Here is a 13265-nt window from a genome sequence, read left to right on the forward strand (position 1 = left end):
ATCTCCATGTACAAGGGAAGCTCTAGCATTCAACGGTCCAACCATAAAGTGGTTCTTGATGAGGCCGATGAATTTGCTATGATCGAGGATGAGGATCTTCATGAACCATATCGAAGAGTTACAACCAGTGGCGGAGCCAGAACTTTTTTGAAGCCTGGGCAACTTAAGACTGAATGTCTAGCATGCAAATAAAAAAATCGGTATTCGGATAGATAATATATAATATGCACCAATCTTGCAAAGCACAAATCCACATTGATATTTAAGTAAAAATACAAACATAACAGTCACATAAATGTAATTTTTAAAGTGAACTAATATATCAAAATTTCATTTCAGAGAGCAAATGAAGTTGTGACTTGACAACAAAAGTCACAGAATAGGGCGAAGCATAGAGCCGCTCAGCCAAACTATCTATCTTGCCACCAAAAGTGTAGCCGTCTAAACCACCATGAGACACCATCAATACATCCTGGGAGACACTACAGGATAAGAAAATGGATTTGTTATTCAAAACAGAGAGCTTGTAGCAATAGAAAAAGTGAGATGGAACATACCAATAGTGCGCTAAAGAAAATCACGAGGCAAATGTCCTCTCCGAGACTTCATTGTTGTAAATGTTCGAATAATATCCTTATCATCAACTAACTTGAATAATGCCCGCTCGGTGTAACATATCATCAAGTCATTGAACCATTCGTTGTTGATCTTGCTACGCAATTTATTCTTGATGATTTTCATTGCTGAAAATGCTCTCTCAACAGATGCGGTTGACACCGGCAATATCAATGCCAACTCAATAAGTTTGTATACCAATGGAAATACCAAATTTTTCTTAGTTTCAACCATCTTCATAGCCAAACTTTGAACATCATCACAAGTAGAAAAAGAAGCATGCCTTTTCACTTGGCTTATGTAAGTGAGGAGCTGCTCTCTTATTGTTCCACGATCATCATTAGAGAAGTCTTCATGATAAATTTCAGCAAGACGAGCAAGTTTATCAACATTGAACTTGGAGAAAGAGTCCTTGGGATCAAGACATGAGAAGCAATCAAGCACACAATTTGCCCCTTCACTAAAGCGGTGATCCATCTCCACACATATTTTGTCAATGGCAACATAAAAAATCTCTGCACGGTAATGGTGAAGATTAGTGACCATCCTCCCTTCTCTCCTTGAACGACCACGAACTGGTATTACTTCGTCCATATTTGGTACTAGAATACTATTAGCACCACAAAATTCTTGGACATCACCAAATAAATTGTCCCAACCACTCTCTCTGAACGTTTCCAACCGAGCCTTAACATCATTAACTAATTCCATGGCAAGAACAATATTAAGATCTTTTCTTTGCAGTACTTTTGAAAGCTCATTTGTGATGCCAAATAACTTCAACATAAGCTTTAGAATGAAAGCAAATTTAAAGCTCTCCATTTTTTCTATCAAACCCGCTGCTTGAGATGGTCCACGTCCATATTCATCAACTGTACTATGCACCTTTAACACAGAGGACCACATTTGATCCAAACGAAGTAAGGTAGTATGATGTGAACCCCATCTAGTATCTCCCGGTCTAGGAAGAGTAGATGATTGGTGCAAGCCCCTTCCAGTAGATATCTCACCACTCTCAAGTCTATCCAGAATATCTTGGTGTTGTGCCTCGATCAATGCATCCCTTCTCTTGCAAGATGTTGTTGTTGTGGTCACAATCAAGGAGATGTACTCAAAGAAATCATGAATAGATGAGCAACTACTAGCAACAGACACAACCACCAACTGCAGGCGGTGAGCATAACAATGAACGTAGAAAGCATAAGGGTTTTCATCTATGATCTTTTTCTGCAAACCGTTAAATTCACCTCTCATATTTGAAGCCCCATCATATCCTTGACCCCGTATCCTTGAAATTGATAACTTATAATGATCAAGAATACCATAAAGTGCATCCTTTAGTGAGTTGGACGTAGTATCTTTGACATGATGCAGAGCAAGAAATCTTTCCACAACCTTCCCTTCGTCATTCAAAAACCTATAAAAAAACGCAACAAAGTCATTTGGTTGCATAGAGAATAAATGACAAACAAATAACAAAATAAAAGTGAAACTACTAACCTCAACATCACAGCCATTTGCTCTTTCACAGATATATCACGTGATTCATCAATAAGCACCGAGAATTGTTTATCACCAAGCTCTGCCATGATCTTCTTGCTAACTTCATGTGCACAACACATTGCAAGCTCCTTTTGAATGTCGCCAGATGTCATTGTGCAATTTCTTCCACCACGGTCAAAAGCATCTCTGACTTGCTCATTCTTAGTTTTTTCCAAATCTATCATCTCTCTAAAGTTTCCCTTGTTTAGAGAAGTAGCTGATTCATCATGTCCACGGAATGCCAAGCCTTGTGCCATGAGATACCTTGAACAACTTACAGAACAAGTTAAGCGAATCTTATACATTTCTTCTGATTCCTTGCTTGCTCTAGCAAGAGTGCTTGCCACACTTTGTCTTTGATTATTATAATCATCAGAATGCTTGACACAAGAGTTGTGCTTACTACCATGTCCACCAATATGATCTTTGAAGCCTTTAGACGCATGCTTCCAATCTGTAAATCCCTCTTTGGTGAAGACTTCATAACCGAAGTGCTCGGCCCTTCCAGGTTGCTTAAAGAGAAAACAATAAAAACAATAAGCTGCATTCTTCCACTCACTGTATTCTATCCATTCGTAACTTTTATACCAAGATTTAGAAAATGCTCTTGAGGAACGCGAACTTCCAAATTCAGTACGATGGTACTTTTGCACATCTGGTTGCATTGGACCCTTCAATATATATGCTCTCCTCACTTGGTCTTGAATATTAGGAGGATACTCACAAATTTGTTTCCTCTTTCCCGGATCGCGCTCAATCGCATTTGGATTGAATTCATTGGCAACGCTAGGCGCTGGTTGCTCTACTCCTATTTCAGGCTGCGCATCATTCACATTTTCAGTCCTTTTCTCCAGTTCTACTTCAGGTTGCACATCGTTCATATTTTCAGTCCTTGCTCTCTTAACCAAAAACCTCCTCATCTCTGAAATTTAGTGAGTAACAAAAATCTGAAGTTAGTTTCCGTAGTTTGCAACCAGTTTGAAATCTGAAGCTAACAAAAAAGTATATTCTTCCTGCATATTAGTTTGATAGTTTCCGACTTTCTGTAGTTTGCAAGTTGCAACAGCTAACAAAAAAATTTAACACGGAATCTTACTGAAAGAAGAAGGAAAGGAACTACAGGGAAGGAAGCAGACAAGCAGTCAGGGAAGGAAGGAACTGGGGAGAGGAGTAGATGACTGACTGCCCACGCGTCGTTCGGCCGTCGCCCGTCGGCCTGCCGGCTGCCGCTAGCCTCAGGCCCTCAGCTCACCCAGCCGGCAGCCGCAGATAATGCCCTCGCCGCCTCGCCTTCAAGATCCGGCGCCTTCAAGTCCCTGTCGCGTGTACGCATACTTGGAGAAAACGAGGAGACGTAGATAACTACTCTGGACTCTAGAGCGATCGATGGTATTCCCTGTCGCCTCGTGGCCTGGAGTGGAGCGATTGATGCTATTCTTTTTTATTATTGTGGGCTAGAGTAATCGGGATTAAATAAATGGGTTGGGCTGTGAAGGAGGCCTAAACAAGTTTTGCCCGGGTAAATACACTCGGTAGAGAGCATCTTTACCTGTTGTGGTGGGGTTGTGTACACCGTACGAGTGGCAGCGAGCCCGGGCAATTGCCCAGGGTCACTGGGCGCTCGCTCCGCCAGTGGTTACAACTATTGTTGTTGATCTTCAGGGTCATGGAAGCAAAGATGTGGATGACACTTGGATTAAGCGCAGGTTCGTCAAGGCCATCATGCCTTTCAACAAGTCCATGCCCTCCGTCATTCGTCAAAGGTCGGACTTTCATTCCTTGTCCTCAAGTGATGTGTTGGATGAGTTTATTTCCATGAACATATTGAACAAGACTGGTGACAATGCTCTAGCCCGGGTTCAACGGTTTAGAAAAGACTCCCCCAACCTTGCTTTGAAGTCCAAGGATGCTTTGGAGGAAGATGAGGAAGACAAAGAGGAAACTTGTCCTGAATACACCAAGTATGCTTACCACGAGCACATGGCTCTTGCATCAAGGCAGTTTTGGGGAAACAAGAAAAACTCAAGCCCCAACTTCTCCAAGAACAACTCAAATGGGTCCAAGGGAAAGCAACGCATGAGAACTTGCTACAATTCTTGCAATGTGAGTCACTTTGTGGCAGATTGTCCTTATGAGCAGAAGGAAGACAATGGTGGCAAGCTCATTCGCAAAGACAAGACCAAGTCCTTCCCAGGCAAGAACAACTTCCCCAAGAAGATGCCCCAGAAGGTGTTGGTGGCTCAAGAAGAGTACCTCTCCGATGATGATGGTGACTATGAGACAAGTGGTGAAGCAATGGGAATGTCCACGGTGGCCATTGCATCCTCTTCTCCAATCAAGGTGTCTCTCTTCAAGGCCCCCAACGAGAACCGCATTGCCAAGTGCCTGATGGCCAAGGCATCCAACAAGGTAACCTCTGACTCTCAAACTACCAACATCAAAGCTACCATTTCCGTTACCATGGATAGCGGAGATGAAAAATAAGAGGTAGTGGAGGAGGAAAACTCCTTTGATAAATTCATGGGGAAACTCAAGGGTTAATACAAGAAGCATTCTGTTTCTCTCTTGGAACAACTCGGAGAGGCTAATGCCCTCATTGAATCTCATGAAGAAACTATCTCTACATTACAAGGTCATAGTCATGACTATGCCGATGAGATTGCAAATCTTTCTATTGCTCTTGAAGAAGAGCAAGGACTTTGTTTTACTCTTGAGGAGTCACATAACGATGACCTTGCTAAGTTAAAGAAATATCCCGATCATGCTCTTGTTCTTACCCGTGGACTTCAATCCGAAAAGGATGCACTTGGGCTTGACCATGTTAGACTCAAGGAAGAGCTTGCAACACTTGACCAAGCTCACAAGGCCTTGAAGAGTGCTCATGTCTCTTTAAAAGAGTCTCATGCTCAACTCAAGTAAAACTCACTAAGGAAATAGCCACATGCTCTCCATTTGTTTTAATTCATAATGTCCATGCTATTAACCCATGTTCTAAGCATGCACATCTTCTGTAGGAGAACACCAAATTAGAAGAGTAGCTTGAGAAAGGCCTTGTGACATGCATCCAAGGTGAAAAGAATCTTAATGACCTTTTGAGTAGTCAAAAGGAAGTGGTTGCAAAGGAAGGAGTTGGGTTTGCACCCAAGTCCAAGAAGAACAAGAATAAGAAGACCAAGCAACCTCCCGAGCTCATGGAAACCTTTGTTAAATCTGGGGAGGGTACTCATGTGAAGAAATAATACCAAGCTAAGGGTGGTAATGCCTTGAAGGGTAATGCCCCTCTACCCAACATAGTCGACGACTTTAATCCCTCTTATGTTTTGTGTCGTTCCAGTGATGGGAATGTTTTGCTAAGATTGTTGGTTCCTATGATGAGTACATTGAATGGTCTAATTGGGTCCCTAAGACCCTTGTTACTAACGTGAGAGGAACCATTAAATAATGGGTACCTAAATCCAAGCATTGATCTCATGCGGGAGTTTGCTTCTGGTGGAGTGTCCTCATTGCTTGATAGTGGAGCAACAAATCATATGACCAGAAGCAAGGACTTGGTGGTGGATGTTCATCCTTACCCATCCATTGCCACCCAAGTCTCCTTTGGCGATTTGATTTCAAAGGTATTGGGTCTTGGCAAGGTGGTAATTTCTCCGGAACTTACCATTGAAAAGGTTATGCTTGTTGAGACCCTCGCATACAATTTACTTTTCGTTTATCAACTTGCATTTATGGACTTTAGTACCTTCTTTGGCATTGACTCTGTGGCCCTGTTGTGGAGCAAGAATCTTAAAGTAGCCGTTGTTGGGCATGTTGATAACGGTCTCTATGTGGTTAACTTTTCGGACCAACCCACTAAGGCCGCGACTAGCCTAATGGCTAAAGTTGATGTAGGATGGCTTTGGCATCTCCGGCTAGCCGATGTCAATATGATATATTTGCAAAGTCTCCTCAAAGGAGATCACGTCCTTGGACTAACAAATGTGAGTTTTTGCCAAAGATCATGCTTGCAGTGCGCCTATTGAAGGAAAGATTCATGAGACAGCTCACCGCCCCACGACTATCATCGACACAAAAAGGACCTTGGAACTCCTCCACATGGATCTCTTTGGTTCTCCATCCTATGATAGTCTTGGGGGAAGAAAGTATTGCTTGGTGATAGTGGATGATTACTCAAGATATACCTGGGTATACTTTTTCAAGAGAAAGAGTGAGACTCAACAAACCTTCATCGACTTTGCTAATGAAGCTCAACGCCAACATAATGCAAAGATATTCATGATTAGAAGTGACAATGGCATCGAGTTCAAGAATTATACCCTAAAAGAATTTCTGAGTGATGAAGGAATCAAGAATCAATACTCTGCACCTTACACTCCTCAACAAAATGGTGTGACAGAAAGGAAGAACCGGACGTTGATGGACGCGGTAAGAACCATGATGGCGGAGTTTAAATATTTGTATAACTTTTGGGCCGAAGCCATCAACACCGCATGTCATGCATCCAATCGGCTCCACCTTCGCAAAGGCTTGAACAGAACTCCATATGAAATTCTTACTAGCAACAAGCCCAACCTCAACTACTTCCGGGTGTTTGGCTGTAAGTGTTTCATGTCGGAAATATGCCCTAGAGGCAATAATAAAGTAGTTATTATTATATTTCTTTTTTCAAGATAATTTTTTATTATCCATGCTATAATTGTATTGAATGGAAACACAAATGCATGTGTGGATATATAGACAAAACAATGTCCCTAGTGAGCCTCTAGTTGACTAGCTCGTTGATCAAAGATGGTTAAGGTTTCTTGGCCATAGACAAGTGTTCTTAGTTGATAACGGGATCACATCATTAGGGGAATGATGTGATGGAAAAGACCCAAACTATAAACGTAGCATGTGATAGTGTCATTTTGTTGCTATTGTTTTCTGCATGTCAAGTATACATTCCTATGGCCATGAGATCATCAGGGCCGGTCCTGAGATTTCGAGGGCCCGGGGCGGGTCTAGAAACTAGGGTCTCTTAATGTAAGCGTTAAAATAATAATCAATCAATGTATTAACATCGTCTTGTCTTCTAACATCTAGAACTTGTGTAAATCTCTCTTAAATCTAGTTGATTTATTTTATGAGATAAATAATACAAGTATAGCTACATCCCAGAATAAGAAAGCATAATTATATCTTCCTCACATCAATTCTGAACCTTGTCAAGTTTAGCAAATCAAGCAAGCAAGCACATTGGGATGATCAACATGAAATTATCTACAACTTTCGTATGTTATGTTAAAAAAATTGGTTCTTCATAGAAATATACTAGTTCTTGCAAAATATAAACTTACAAAAATCTGGTAAAAAGAATTATAAACTAAAATCTGAAAATTATGTTATAGCAGCACCTGGTTGGTGATATCCGAATATTAAAGCAAATTGTGCAAACTCGGTTTCCGGGGAAAACTGTCAATAATCATTACAACTTTATTGTTGGTGTCATCTCAAAATTATATATGAAATAGTGTCAATTTTTACAACACTAATCTTGTTGGATTACTCAAATATCGAAAACAATTCTGGCTTCGATCGACAAAGTAAGTATTTTTTTCTGAACAATCCAAACTAAATAGAGTATTTAATAAGAAGAAAATATATTCCAAAAAATAACTAGATAATAATAAAAAATAGGTTACCCTTGACGTGTAGACCATCGATCCTAAATTAATTGATCAATTCCGATCCAATCCAGCTAGTTGCTTTTCTACTACTGTCACTATTCCAGCCGGACGATTTTGTGTCTTAGGGGAGGCGCTCTACGATGTCCATGTTTGTGAGGGCATTGAGCGCTCGAAGAAGCCTTGCATCTCTAACTCGTAATCAGTGCTACTGATTGGCAAAGTCACAATCGGAGATTAGGAACAAAAAAAGAGTACAAGGACGGGGCTACATGCATGAGGAACAACATCTGCCCGACTTGGTATGCGGATTTGGTATGCAGGATAGGCCTGTTTAGGCATGGCGCTAATCACGATGGGAAATTAGAAAGAATAAAATGACGAGGGTTGCATGGCGCTAATCCACAATCGCCATCAGGATCCTGCTTCTGTTGCATGCCCGTGATTAGCTGCCTCCTTGGGCCATGGCGTATACTGGTGCATCATACGGGCAGGGTGTAAGTGCATCTAGTGCCCCTTAGTGATTTTGGTGGTTTGAAGACTTATAGGTTAAGTATCTAATGTGTTTATGAGTGTACATAGGATCTATAAGTCATTGAGGAGTTTGAGATATTTGAAGAATATCGACCCCTAAAAATATATATCTTTGGTTGAAGAAATTGGTCTGAAGCTGAAGAAATGAATCGCGAGGAATCTACGATGAAATTGATATTCCTCATGAAGATACTGAAATTGAGGAATTCGGTGTGTCCTGAAGAAAATCACTTTGAAGAATTTGAAGCATGAAGACTTACTCTTTCTGTTTTATTTTCTTCGCATTTGAGTAATAGGAACACCGTACTGTTAAAGGGGGTCGAAGTTACACTTTGGAATGAATTTCCTCATGATGCTCAACCCAAGCCTAATCCTATCAAAAGCCTCAAGTGAGGAATACGAGTGACATAAGGACTCTCGTAGTTGAGGGTTCCGACCGTTTTGATAGCCACGCCAAGTCATTGGTCTTATCCACTCCAACGGTCATATTATTTAAGGGCATTAGTGTCAAATCATGTCAGGATGCTCCCAGGCTATAAATAGCCACCCCCCACAACCATTAGCTGGTTGGCTGCTCCGTTAGAATCTGACACTTGTCATAAGAGCAACCCAATTCCTCAGAGTCTTCGAGAGTAATTCATCAGTGAGGAAATACCCCATACACTGAAACCACAAACCAAACCTAGTGATTGAGCATCACTGAAGAAGTTGGAACTGGGTCATCAACGACTATCTTCACTGAGAAACGGGTTCTAATTCCTCAACTCCTTACTTTTCTCGTATTATGTGTTGATGACTTTCACTGCTACTGTTTGAAGAATTTGCTGAAGACTTTCTATGAATTTCCTCAACCCCAAATTCTTCACGTCAGTTAATCCTCATCTGTATTCTGCGAGCCTGCTCACTTTGCAATCTGTTTTCATATTCCTCACTCTGAAAAACTGTTGTTGTGAAACTTTGCACTTCTGATCCTTTACTGTTTCCGCTGTGAGTTAGTCATCAGTGAGGAATTTCCTCAAAAGGAATTTCCTCAGTGATGAAATTCTAAAAAAACTCATATTCACCCCCTCTAGTCGATATAACGCACTTTCAATTGGTATCAGAGCGAGGTACTCCCTTGTTCTGTGTGATTTTGGTTTAACCACCTGGAGTTTTAGTTATGTCGAGTGCAGGCATGTTTAAGGTGACTGCAGCATGTCCTACCTTCGAAGGAAAGAACTTTCCCTTCTAGAAGAACAAAATGCAAATGCATCTACAAGCTATTGATAATGATCTCTGGTATATTGTGGAACATGGCGTCCCCATCATCTCTGCTAGTGTCTCTGCTGCTGATGTGAAAAAATTCAAGCAACTCGATTCCCAAGCGAAGAATATCATCTGTGGCCATCTGAGCCCAGGCCAGTTTGGAAGAGTAAGTGATTTGGGCTCTGCAACACTGATCTGGGAGAGACTGTGCAAAGTAAATGAAGGAGTATTAACCCAGCGTGACTCTCGTGTTGATATTCTTCGCAATCTCTTCAATCGCTTCAAGAGACATGACAATGAAAGTTGCCAAGATACCTTTGATCGCCTCACTGACATATCAAATGAACTGCAAGCACTGGGAGCTCGAGACATCACTGATCACGAAGTTGTGAAGAAACTGCTGAGATCTTTGGATTCTTCATTTGATACTTTAGTTCTGATGATTCAAGAAAGACCATACTACAAGATGCTTGATCCAGCTGATATACTCGAAAGGCTAAATACTCATGAATTCCAGCTAGAAGAAAAGAAAGATCTATATGGACCAAGCTATTCCAGACCACGTGCATTGAAGGCTAGAGCAATTTCCTCATCTGAAGAAGAAGACACAGATGATAGCATTGGTGACCCTGAAGAATTTGGACAGGAGCTTGCAATGCTCGTGAGGAAATTCCAGAGATTTACAAAACATGGACAGTTTGGTAAATCTTCAAGAAGAGACATGAGGAAATCAGAATCTTCATCTGAGGACTACAAGAAACGAACCTGCCACAAGTGCAAGAAATCAGGTCATTACATTGCTGATTGTCCCCGTTAGCGAAAGGAATCAAAGAAGAAGAAATACAAGGATGACAGTTCTGATGACTCGAAGAAGAAGAAGAAATCTTCAAAATCCTCATCTTCAAAGCCGTCATCGCACAAGAAGACTAGTTTCAGAAAGGCTCGGGCACTGATTGGCAAGGAAATGGACTCAGAGGCAGAATCAGAGGAAGGTGATGAAGAAGAGGGTTCTGATGAAGATTTAGAATCCGGACAGGCTAGTCTTGCACTGGCAACCACTTTCGTCATCAAGTCAATCTTCAATCTTGAAGAAAATGATTGCACCATCCACACTGATGACTATGCTGATGACTTCACTCCAACCTATTGCTTCATGGCAAAAGGTTCAAAGGTACGAAATAATGCCTCCTCTGATTCAAGTGACTGTGAACCTGATGACTATAAGAAACCCAGTTACAGTAAACTTGCTATCATTGCCACTAAACAACAAACTGCCCTGGAAATGCTTCAGAAACTGCTAGATAAAAGTGATGATCTGTTGAATGATGAAATGAACCTTACCCAAATCCTCACTGAAGATGTGAAAAGTATTCAGTCTAGATTTGATAATCTTCAGGATCGTTATGATACACTCCTCACTGATCATGAGAAGCTTTCCTATGAATTTCTTCAAAGGAAGCTTGATCTTGAGAATCTGAGGATGTCTCATGATGATCTTCGTATGGAAAATGATTCATTACTAGCTCACAGATCAGCGCTGGTCAAGTTGAATTCATTGCTCCATGTCTTAAATGCATTGAACGCGAAACTGCTAATTCCTCCCCAGAATCATCAAATGCTACTATTGCTACAAATTCTTCAACTGCACCTGTTGTGTCTATTTACTCACTTGAGGAAAACACAAATGTTACTGATGAAAATGCAGGGTTGAAGGAATTATACGTGACAGGCATATACAAAAGCATCAAAGGACATCAAACCCTTTGTAATGTGCTCAAAAAGCAGATCTTGAACAGGAACCCGAGGAAAGAAGGAATTGCCTTTGAGAGGAAATTAAATGATGATGGATCTTATTGGAAACCTGAGCAGTATCCCAAAACCTCATGGGTTTCTGCTACTGGGCCTCCTTTTGATCCATCTAATCTAACTGGCTTTTCATGTGAATTATCCTATTACTCAGATGAGTCATTTTACTCCAACTATAAACTGTTCAAAAATCAATCTGGTGAAGTATTTGCTCGATATGTTGGAACTAACTGCAGGAATGGCCCTCCCTTGAGGAAAATCTGGGTTCCCAAAAGCTGTCTTGAAAATCTTCAGGTGAATGTCCTCATGACACCACCACTGAAGAATCTGAACCCCAGATCAAATTCCTTAGGAGGACCAAAGTCTTCAAGAGGATCAAAATCCTCAACTGGTCAAAACTATGCTCGTACCCGTGCTAATGCGTCTAACATGCAGGGAAACTACAAGGTATGAATATGAGCGTTACTCGTCAAATCATTATGTTCATAAATCCTCAAACCAGTTCTCTGCATATTCATATGAGTACTTTAACCCCCCTACTGTTAAGAGAAGTGCATTGGCTTCAATGCCACCTTTCTCATATGGTGCTCGCAGGATGATGAATGCTTTGCCACCCCTTCAGATGTGGGTGGTGAAGAAATTGAACTAATCACATCTATAGGTCAGGTCTCCAGATGAAAATCATCATCTGAAGAATTTGCTGGAGACCTGAGGAAATGCTTGATAGGACGCAAGCTAATGATTGATGAAATAGAACTATTTCACACGTCCTTATGTTTTTGTTATGATGAAATTCTTATCTCATGAAATCAATATCATATTCTTCAAATCTGAAGCATATGAGATGGTAAGCTGTACTAATTCATCTACAGGATGACAAACCCAAGAATACTGAGTGGGTTCTTGATAGTGGATGCACACATCACATGACTGGTGATAAAAGCTTACTGATGAATATGCCACTAACTCCATCACCTCTGAAGCAAATCACATATGCTGACAAAGGTAAAAGCAAGGTATTGGGACTTGGCAAAGTGACTATTTCCAAGGATAGGCATATGGAAAAAGTGATGCTTGTTGAATCCCTTGGTTTTAACCTCATGTCTGTCTCGAAGCTTTGTGATCTTGATATGATTGTTATCTTTGGTAGATATAGATGTGTAGTCATCATGGAATCTGACAGATCCAAAGTCTTCGAAGGTGTAAGAAGAGGGGATTTGTACATTGTTGATTTCTCTACAAGTCCTCAACCGGCCACTTGTTTACTAGCAAAAAACTCAGAAGGATGGTTGTGGCATCGAAGACTAGGTCATGCAGGCATGAGGAATTTGCACACGCTCGCGAAGAAGAAGCATGTCATCGGCATCGAATCAATCAAATTCCTCAAGGATCATCTCTGCGGTGCTTGTGAATCTGGGAAAATGACCAGATCCAAGCATCCCTCGAAGACTATCATGACCACTACACGTCCATTCGAATTGCTTCATATGAATCTATTTGGACCTAGTCATTATGCCACACTAACCAATGCAGCATCTTTATATGACTTCGTCGTAGTTGATGATTATTCCAGATATACTTGGGTGCATATCATAGTGTATAAAACTGAAGTGCAGGAAATCTTCAAACGATTTTCTTCAAGGGCCTCGACGAACTTTGGCATCAAGATCAAACATATCAGGAGTGATAATGGAACCGAGTTCAAAAACACTGGTCTTGATGATTATCTTGATGAACTTGGTATTACTCACCAATTATCTGCTCCATATACTCCTCAGCAGAATGGTGTCGTCGAAAGGAAGAACAGGACTCTGGTTGAAATGGCAATAACTAAGCTTGAAGATGAAAGTGCGTTATATCGAC

At 41.0% G+C, this 13265-nt stretch overlaps 1 protein-coding gene across 1 annotated transcript; it reads right to left on the reverse strand.

The window, feature by feature from the left end:
• Nucleotides 1–484: 484 nt before the first annotated feature.
• Nucleotides 485–3077, reverse strand: LOC123446757 (zinc finger MYM-type protein 1-like). Its single transcript, XM_045123300.1, has 2 exons — nucleotides 2116–3077; nucleotides 485–2032 (listed from the first exon to the last, which is right to left on the reverse strand). The coding sequence occupies exons 1-2, from the start codon at nucleotides 3075–3077 to the stop codon at nucleotides 568–570; spliced, it is 2427 nt and encodes an 808-aa protein (XP_044979235.1). The 3' UTR covers nucleotides 485–567.
• Between the last annotated feature and the right edge of the window lie 10188 nt (nucleotides 3078–13265).

Source organism: Hordeum vulgare, chromosome 4H (genome assembly GCF_904849725.1).
Source record: "Hordeum vulgare subsp. vulgare chromosome 4H, MorexV3_pseudomolecules_assembly, whole genome shotgun sequence".
Classification (NCBI taxonomy): domain Eukaryota; kingdom Viridiplantae; phylum Streptophyta; class Magnoliopsida; order Poales; family Poaceae; genus Hordeum; species Hordeum vulgare.

Coding starts and splice junctions, on each gene's coding strand:
- LOC123446757 (XM_045123300.1), bottom strand. CDS start 3,077: ATGAGGAGGTTTTTGGTTAAGAGAGCAAGGACTGAAAATATGAACGAT. Junction 2,033..2,115: donor CAAATGGCTGTGATGTTGAG/GTTAGTAGTTTC, acceptor GTTTTTTTATAG/GTTTTTGAATGACGAAGGGA.